The 9,988-nt window shown below is 37.3% G+C and overlaps 1 protein-coding gene across 1 annotated transcript; it reads left to right on the plus strand.

The window, feature by feature from the left end:
- LOC132645694 (uncharacterized) lies at positions 1 to 2,581 on the plus strand. The gene has a single exon (XM_060362831.1). It carries the CDS (start codon positions 399 to 401, stop codon positions 2,313 to 2,315), a length of 1,917 nt encoding a protein of 638 aa, XP_060218814.1. The 5' UTR covers positions 1 to 398; the 3' UTR covers positions 2,316 to 2,581.
- The last annotated feature ends 7,407 nt before the right edge of the window (positions 2,582 to 9,988 follow it).

Here is a 9,988-nt window from a genome sequence, read left to right on the forward strand (position 1 = left end):
ATTTTTTGCCAAAGAAGGGAAGAACAAAGATCACCAAAAAATGCCTTCACTCATTTCATAAGTTGGACCACCAGAAGAAGAAGATAATAAACAGTAAAGAAATTGAAGGGGTGTAATACACACACAATATAAAAGGAAGAAAGAGGCGCAAACCTTAGAAACAAATTCAAACTCACACAAACAACAAAGATTGTGCATGTTTGACATGAGTCAAAGACTTTGAAGTTCCACATCATACTCACGACTCACTTTCCTCGTTCTACTTCTTCTTCTTTTGTCGTTCCCTCAACCACCACTGATCATAACAACACAAACAAACTGAATGGAGAAATCAAGAATGTAACGTAACCCAACTTCGATTTCTCCGAGAAAACCAAACACCCATTTTGCAGAAAGCAATGAATCCTAGTAAAATTGAAGCAGATGATCTATTCCATCATCACTTAGACCCCCATCATCAAATCTTGGATCAATCTCAACCGTCAATTCTTCGTGACGATGAAGATGAACCCTTCTTTTCAGATATCGGGTTTTTCCGCGATGACGATGAAGATGCTGCTAGCCACAGCTCCTCCGATCACCTAATTCAATCGCTACCCCGATTGGACCAACAAAACGACACCGTTTCTCTAAACCCTAACCCTAATTTGATTTTGGGAACCGATAAAAACAAGGGGGAGAAGCGCAATCGGGGTTATATAAGCCCGGAACCGCACATTTCATCTCAATTCTACACATTCAATAAGGAATCACATGCCCTGATGATACGTGTCCTCCTCGAAAACCGTGTCGCCACGCCTGATGAAATCCGATCCGTCACATCGGCACCGGTGCTGCAGAGCTGGCGCGTCGTGTGGAAGGATCGAAACGAGGATACAGCGTACCTCACAGCCTGGAAAAGGATCCAGGACAAGCTCGTGGCGAATATCGACCCGTTGAATGGTAATGAATTACTCTGTTTCAAGAATAATAACAGTCAGTTTGTTTCCCATTTTGATCAATGGCATGATATAGTTACAACTTTTCATTGTGATGCGGATTTAAAACACTTGGGGTTGAAAGAGACTGTAGAGAGAATTAAACAGGTTTGGACTGTAGGTGCTAAGTTTTATGGAATACCTGAGAGTTATATTAGGGTCTGTGTTGAAAATTGCCCCGTGTGCTGTGAGTCTGCGCCACGTACGAAAAGACGTAGGTTTGAGTATACGGAGTCGTTTGATGTACCTGCCAAGGATGTGCCGCTTAGATTACAGCAATTAGCGACGAAGTATAAAGTGGTGTTGTGTATTAGGCAGAAATATATAAGGTATAAGCCATTTATGGCTGAGGTTAAAGATTACGCGTGTCATCGAGCGGGAGAGCCTGTGTCCTCGAAGAAATCGAAGATATTAAAGAGGGAGCCTTACGCGTCAAAAAGGTGTGGGTGTGGGTTTCGTATAAGGGCGATAGTTCCTATATCAAATTATAATGAGAAGGATAAGACATTTGTCTATCAGGAGGAAGGGACAGCAGTATTTAAGTTATATGCGGTGCACTCGGGGCATGAACCTGGCCCTTTGGATGGGAATGCAAGAATAATGCATCGAGTTGTTGGGCATAAAGGAGGGTTTTTGATGGATCAGGAAACAGTGTATGGGATGGGCGATGAAGCAGAAAATGGAGATTTTGGGTTCCTTGGGAAGGATGGTGGAGATCTGCAACATTCGATTTTGCAGCAAATTCAGGAAGCGAGGAATGAGATTGGCCTACTTGAGGGCCAGATTGGGAAAGTTCCTCAGGAGTTATTGTGCTCGGTGTCTCGTGAATTGTTTGATTTTGTGAATAAGCTTAGGAATGTGAGAGAATATGGATCAAAGTCAGCTGGATTGCTCTCAGATAAGCCGATCTCGGATGATCTACTGGTAGGGGAAAATGATTTGGCAGATTGGGGTGCGCATCATCATCGCATTTTTGAGGACGGCAAGGATGCAGAGCTCATCGATGAAGATGAAGACAGCTTTGGGAGAACGCTTGGGGAGGTTGCATCTTGGGATCAGATAAGGTCAGATTGTAGGAATGAGAAGGATCTGCTGGGTGAGTCTTGTAAATCAGAGAAACCATTGGAATGCAATGAATTTGATCAGAAGCGCATTCTTGACTGTGGGAATTCTAAACTGACCAAGCCCTTAAGGCATGATGACAGTATAGATACAGATGTAGGTTTCGTTGTAGAGAACTTCTACCCAGAGAACCCTAAATGGTTTGATTCTCCCTGTGAACTGGACTCGCACACAGATTGTGTTGACAGCCGATTCAAGCCTGGGGAGATTGTTTAGAGATCTTACAGCTGGTGACCCACTCTAACTTAATTTGAGTCTTTTTCGCTCCATTTTTCATGCCATAATGTTAGAGGTGGGTTGTATATTTGTGTAAACAAAAGGTTGAAATATCTGGCAGCCTCTTTGTTGTCTTTGCTGTTGTATTTCTGTAAAGTACAGCCTGTGGGCTTCTTTGCACATAGATTAGATAGTTACTTGACTTGTCATAAATTCTCAAAACTTAAACTTGGTTTCCGTATCTGAGTTAGTGATTACCTTTATTATCTTGCATTTATCGTATATGTTTCTGGTCTATTGATTTTATTTATGAGATGCATATAGCTGATAATTACTACTGAATCTACCTGTGCTTCTGTTTTGTCATTATAATTATCCTAAAACGATTTCTTTATGCAGTCTCTTAGGGAAAAATTGGAGTTCTATAAACATATAACTTAACCATCTTGCTACAGATAAACTTAACCATCTTGCATATATCTGTAGCATTGTAGAGTGACATTAAACATAATTTGGGATGTTCTGGAAAGGAAGAAAGTCACATAAATAGGAAAAAGAAAATCTAATTAATACTGTAGATTACAGGTGGCTTGTTACATTATACCTTTTTGCTTCAAGAAGCCTTAACTGGGACTTGTTAATCTCGCTTGATTATCAGCCGCACTACCCTAGTTAGGGATCCAGGACAGGGCCAGGATTGTTAACTGACCTACTTCCTTGGATCACCTGTTCACACTGCATAAACCAGTGAGTGCTTTTAAAACCATTGTTCCTGTGACTGTGGATGGTGAGTTTTTTCTTGAACACTTCTGGAAATATTGCTCCTATGACAGGAATGTAAAAGATAAGCATGATATCTCTGAATGCACTCTGTTGAAGGTTGTTTGTTTCACAATTTAGATAGAACTTGCAAACCTATCTCCAGTTGAAATAACGTTCGACAGGCAAGGATTTCCTTTTTATGGAAGAATTGGAGTTCTTTGTTCAGTTTTAAAGTGATTAATTTTAAATTGGAGTATGGTGAGATTTGAAAAGTATGCTATCTTTGAAGACGTCGCAATATTTTTAAAAATAGCATAATTTATTTTAGAAGTGTTGACCCAAGTGCTCCTCCAACTGGTTGTTCTCCTTAGATTTCATTGAATTAGTTGTCTGATACCCGTTAATTTCAAACTCACATTTGCTTTTCAGTCATGCTAAAACCGAAAGTATCCTTCTTATTTCCCCTAACATGCATACTTATCCCAAAGAGAAAGAAAGAAAATCAAAAAAAAAAAAAAAAAGAAAGAAAGAAAGAAAGAAAATCAAGTATATAAATTTTGACTTCTTCTTTGTGAACTATTGATGCTAACTAAAGAATGAGGACGGTGATAACTTGAATTTTCAAATAACGACCAAGATTGACTAAATCTGTTTATATTATAGCTGTATCAATTTAGGATTAAGATGATCTCTTTAGCAAACTCTCTCTTGTGTTTATTTAAGAATGTAATCCGAAGTGGTTGTTATGCCTGTCTCTGTCATATTTGTGAATATTATACGCTGCCATAAGTAATTTTTGGGTAGTAATGGTATTGAAGAAAAAGCCTAGAAGACCATAAGTTGTGATTGGTCCGAAATCCTGTGAATTAATAGAGTGGCTAAGTAGATTAATATGAACATCGTGACTCATGAAGCGTCTCATAGTAAACCAGTTGTTGCTGATACCTCCTTCTCTTTTCCTTCTTCCACAACTAGAGCTCGGAGATTAACAAAATGTTGGAGAATGTGGCAAAAAGTTCTAGTTCTTCATTTTTTATGTTTTTCCCTTTTTGATGAAGGTGGCAAAAGCTTCTAGTTGGAGATGACAATTTGGATCTCTATGAAGTCACAATTTCTTTGGATTGTTGATGACCTTAGTGTTGATGTACGAATGATGGATTATATTTTTGGCTTCTGAGTGAGATTGAACAGGGTTTCATGAAATGATACTATTCCCCTCGTTCTTTTTATCTTAGATTACTTCAAGTCTTTATTAAATTAAATATTAAATGAAGTCAAAAGGTACATACATATACTAACTTCATTATATACGATATTATGAAATAAAAGGATTATACGCATACGACGAGTCTTTAGCTGAAAAAAGAATGAAAGTTTCATAAGTCGAGGTTCATATTATAGTAGAAAGCGTGATAAAGCACCCTTCTTTAATGGTTTGAAATCATCATGTAAATAGATGTCTGTAGTTTACTCTCTTGAGGATAACTCAACAAGCTTTGACCAAAAAAAAATAAAAAAAAATCAACTAGCTAATCAACTCATCTTGATTGGAAAAAGAAGGATAAAACTCTAGCTTATTCAGGATTTGTTTTGTTCCAAGTTCTAGTTTGACTTGTTTGCTCTAAAATCTAAGTCCTTTTTCAGAAACAAGGGAAATTTTGGAGAAGATGAGACTGATTTTCATTCAATAGATATGATTATGTATCCTGATGCGATATGATCTTGTTTATGCGTTATGACACAATAATAACATGTATATGCAAACCTCATAGATATTTCGAGAATCAGTAAAATTTATTCAATTTAGGTGAGAACTCTTTATTTTCTTGAAAGAAGAGTCTCAATCTAAGTACAGAGTATTTACAATTGTGTCTACTTGTTTGAACTCCTGATACGTTGTTATCAGTGAAGAGACCTGTTCTGACTATGTACTAAAATCACTAGGATTCTTTTTGGACAGTTTTGGCAAAATTAAATGCCGTCAATCTCTAAACTTTGGACACATTTTTGGAATTTCTTTTAAAGCCATTAATAATACTAATGATCAAATCCATTAGGAATCCCTGGTGTGAAAGCAATCTGTGAATATATGATTTGTCATACAACTTTAAAAGTTGTGACGGTGTGGTTGAGATTCCCTTGGTGTGGTTGAGATTCTCTTGCATTTATCGTGTATGTTGCTGCTCCATTGATTTTATTTCTGAGACGCATATAGCTGATAATTTACTACTGAATCTACCTGTGCTTCTGTTTCGGCATTATAGTTATCCTAAACGATTTCTATATGCAGTCTCTTACGGAAAAGTTGGAGTTCTATAAACACATTACTAAACCATCGTGCATGTATTTGTAGTGTTTGTAGAATGGCATTAAACAAATTTTGGGAAGTTCAGAAAAGGAAGAGTGTGGCATAAATAGGAAAAGAATAATAGCTAATCAATACTTTAGATTACAGGAGACTTGTTCCATAATACCTTTTGGCTTCAAGAATCATTACCTTTTTTGTTCATACTCCGTACTTTGTTAGTAAACCTGGGATATGAATTGTAAGGCTTGTTGATCTCTTTTAATTATCAGCAACACTACTCTAATTTTCAACAAGCTTTGACCAAAAAAAATAACTCGACTTTCGCTAATCAACTCATTTTGATATGGAAAAAGAATAAAGAAGGCAAGGATAAAAATCTTAGTGTTCTGCTCTAAATCTAAGTCCTATTTCAGAAACAAGGGAAATTTTGGATAAGATGAGCTGTGTGATCAGTACATATGATTGTGTATCCTGATCTTGTTTATGTGCTATGATACAATAATAATAGGCATATGCAAACCTCGTTGATATTTTGGGAATCAGTAAAACTAACCCAATTTAGGTAAGAACTCTTCGTATTTAAAATAGTGTTACTTATTTGAAGTCCTGATACATTGGTATCAATGAAGAAATATCTTTTGACCATATACTAAAATCACTAGGATTCTTTTTGGAAAGTTTTGGCATAATTAAATGCTGTCAATCCTAAACATTGGACACATTTTTGGAATTTCTTTTAAAGCCATTAATAATACTAATGATCAAATCCATTAGGCATCCCTGGTGTGAAAGCACTCTGTGAATATCTGATTTGTTATACAACTTTAATAAGTTGTGACGGTGTGGTTGAGATTCTCTTGCCATTGGTGCTGGAGAGATTTTTATTAGTTTGCTTGTAAAAAAACTCTTTCCAGTCAACTCTTGAGTTAGTTCCAGATTTGCTATTGTGGAAAATAGAAATGACAGATCTTCATACTAAAGTTGTTTTTGCCTAAGAAAGACACAATCAATGTGTTCACACTACTGAGCATAAGTTGCTAAGTTTAGCCTCGAGTTCTGAAAGCAGTCGTGTGGTGACGACCTCTTAAGCTGCTAGCAAACATGGAAATGTGTGAAGGTTTATTGTTAAAGAACTAGTTTGTGGCATGTATCTTAAATTGGACATACAATTGATGAATAGAAAGCTTACGGGAACTTGTCATTGTCTGTAATTTTAAGTTCAACCATAAAAGTTATCCTCACATATACCTGTAATTGTTTTCTAATTTTTCTTAATTACGTGTATAGCATCTTAGAATGAAAATGATGGGTAAAGACAATTGAAGTTCATTTAAGATTTCCTTGAATGTGTGTTGGCCACCTTCCTTTACATACAAAGAGCTGATGGAAGTTTTTCTGTCATTACTTTTCTTCTTTCTATTAGAATTGTTGGAATAACTATTTTTGGTCTTAGAAGAATGCATTTGTATGTCTAAAGAAGGCTGATGTCTGCTCCTGCTTTTTTTTTTTAGGGATAAAATTCACGTCTTGATTGTTATTTTCCCTTGGCGGACCTTGTTACAAATCCCTTATTACCTGTGAGGTCTTTTTTTTTGATTAAGCACCGGGTGTCCGGGTCTCTTTGAGCCCCGACTAATCCCGGGGGTGCACAGGCCCTCGGCAAGGAGTTTCCCGCAAGTGCACCACGGTTAATTCAGGGTTTTACCCCAGTCCGATGGCCCTCAGAAATTGTTTGCACCCAGTGGGTTTCGAACTTGAGACCTTGAAAGGGAGCACCCCAAGGCTCAAGCCAATTACCACCAGGCCAACCCCTGAGGGTTCCACCAGGCCAACCCCTGAGGGTTACCAGGCCAACCCCTGAGGGTTCTTATTACCTGTGAGGTCTTTCCCCACTTATCCACAATTTGGTTAGTCCTGTTCCACATATGCGCATATCTAAATGAAAGGCTCTAAAGTTAATACATTTGTCCTCTTGACAAAAACATGAGCGAAAGCGAAAGGCTTATCTATCATTAACCTATTGAGCTTCTTCGGATCTCAAGGTCCTTCATCAACATGTATTTGTAGCTTCTTTTTTATTGTACTTCTGTAACTCTTAAAATTACTTGTTGTGATAGACAAATTAAACAGTTAGCCTGTGAAATTAGAATCAAGATAAATGCCTCTCCCTGTTTCGGCTTCTTTTTCAAGTTATGGCACATCCTGTTAATTTGGTTTTCCATGTGTCTAGTAGAGTAGGTGTTTGTACCCTAAGCTTAGAATAGATAGCCCATTATGGATCTTGGAAATTGGAGCAGACTAGTTTTTCTGGCTGTGGGTGATTTTGAGGTATGTATGAGGTGTTCAAGAGAGTTTATGGCCAGCTCCCATACGGAATTGATAGCACAATGTTGGCAGGCTGCTATTTTGAAGAAAACAAGCTTTTGACACATTGCTTGGGTGGCGTGAAGCTTTTGGTGAGGAAAACTTAAGTTTCAGTAAGTTAATTATTTGCAGTTTTTTTTTTCTTTTTTTTTGTGAAGCAGGTAACATATATTATATAGATAGTAAGACTATAAAAAGACTGCATAATCATCCATAATTACAGGACTGTAAAGAGACCAATTTACAGCTCCTCTATCATCTACAAGGAGTCTAAAACATTAAAAATTGAATCATGATCTTCTACACATGTTCCTTTACACCAAAATACAAAAGTACCAAACACTTCAACTTTATCTTCTGGATATGGCTTGATTTATCTTCAAAGCATCTTTTGTTCCTTTCTACCCATATTTGCCGATTGTTGCTCGTTATGTTCTCACTTGACATACTGCGCTTGTTCCTCTTCTATTTTTGCATTTATTTGCTTCATTTGTTTTATTCTTTTTGGTGAAAATTTACATATTGAAAAATGATCTTTGTTGCTTGACTGATGCTTTTTGAAATAGTTTTTTTTTTTTTTTGAAGTGGAGTTGCTCGACTGATGTTGCTTATGTTATGTTTGGGGATGTTCATTAATGAAGTGCAAACAACAGTTTTCTAGTCCTAAAGAACGAAAACAATGCTTTCATTATCTTCTGGTTTGGAAGGATAAAATTTTACTGTTGGGGGTGGCATGGTCAGAAGCATAATTGACTCTCTGAATGTCTTTTGGATGAACAAATTCCCCTCTGGTCCATTCCAGCGGATTATGTGGCTTGGTCCAGTTCACCCCTAGAAAGCCAGAGTACCTCAACTATTCTTGTGAGATTTAAATTTCAGTTTTGTCAGCACATACTGTGTATGAAAAACTAAAGAACTTGTATGATTGCAGTTGGATGCCCTTTCTCTCTCTTTCATATGTTCCATATGGGATTTGAATTCTAAAATCCAAGCTTCACAAGCAATTGATTATGTTATGTTGAAAACAAGTAAGCTGTAGGAGCTTATTAACACCCTAATGTCTGTTCTTTATGTGATGATTCTGAAATCACCATTCTCATGTTTGGCCTGTCTAATTCAAAATTCAACTTGATGTGGCATTTGGAATGCTGTCTTTCTAACCCTTGAAGTTTTATATGCTTTTCATGAAAATGAAATTTAATTGATAGTTTACCCCCCAGTTGACAGCTGCTGTATCTGAGGTTGCATCTTTTGAACCTGTTAAAGGTTGTGCGTGCAATCTGGGCCCTGAAATTCATATGCCCCCTAATGTCAAAAAAAAAAAAAGTATGCCCCCTCCCTTCACATCCTGACTTTTTCTTTATGCCCCTTTGTATCCCTCAAGATTGGTGGCACCTTAGGTTGTAAATTCAGGAACAAACAGTCCACTCAGTTGATCCATGCGAAGAAGTGTAGTGGAACTCCAACTAATATTCGAGCCATGTAAACTTCATCCGACTTCAGCTGAGTCACAGGTTACATGGTCTCCAACGTTCGTGAAGAGAACAGCAGCTTTGAGTGCCGTCTTACTCGACTTGGGACCTTGAGGGGATCAGAACAAGCAAGCTCTCTTCCTATGCATAATTGCTTTTACAGTTACCGAAGTTTCACCATCCTCTTGTTTTCTATTTACATGTGTACAGGTTACCTCGTATAATAGTTTAGAAGACTCTTTGTTTTTACGAAAAAACGCAAGTAGACGACCTCGGCGAGTTATCTTGAGAGAAGTCTCACATGGAGTTGCTTGATAGAAGTGCTAAAACATGATCATTGAGGTAATTCTCTTTCCATTGATGCCACCTAGATAGCACAAAGTTGGTTGTTCAGTTGATATATAAACATGATTTTTCAAGGGGGTAAATAAAATTTAAGTTTTCAACCTGTATTATTGCTTGAGATTCAGATTTTGTAATTGCTGCCATATTTCTTTTGGACTGCTGTCACATAGCTTCCTTAAGTAAGGTGTGAGTCATGATTGGTTGTACTTATTTTGATGCACGAACATTTATCGGTGCTAAGTTTTATGGAATACCTGAGAGTTATATGCGGATTTAAAACATTTGGGGTTGAAAGAAACTGTAGATAGAATTAAATAGGTTTGGACTGTAGGTGCTAAGTTTTATGGAATACCTGAGTTATATTAGGGTCTGTGTTGAAAATTGCCCCGTGTGCTGTGAGTCTACGCCACATACTAAAAGGC

Source organism: Lycium barbarum, chromosome 6, assembly GCF_019175385.1.
Source record: "Lycium barbarum isolate Lr01 chromosome 6, ASM1917538v2, whole genome shotgun sequence".
Lineage (NCBI taxonomy): Eukaryota > Viridiplantae > Streptophyta > Magnoliopsida > Solanales > Solanaceae > Lycium > Lycium barbarum.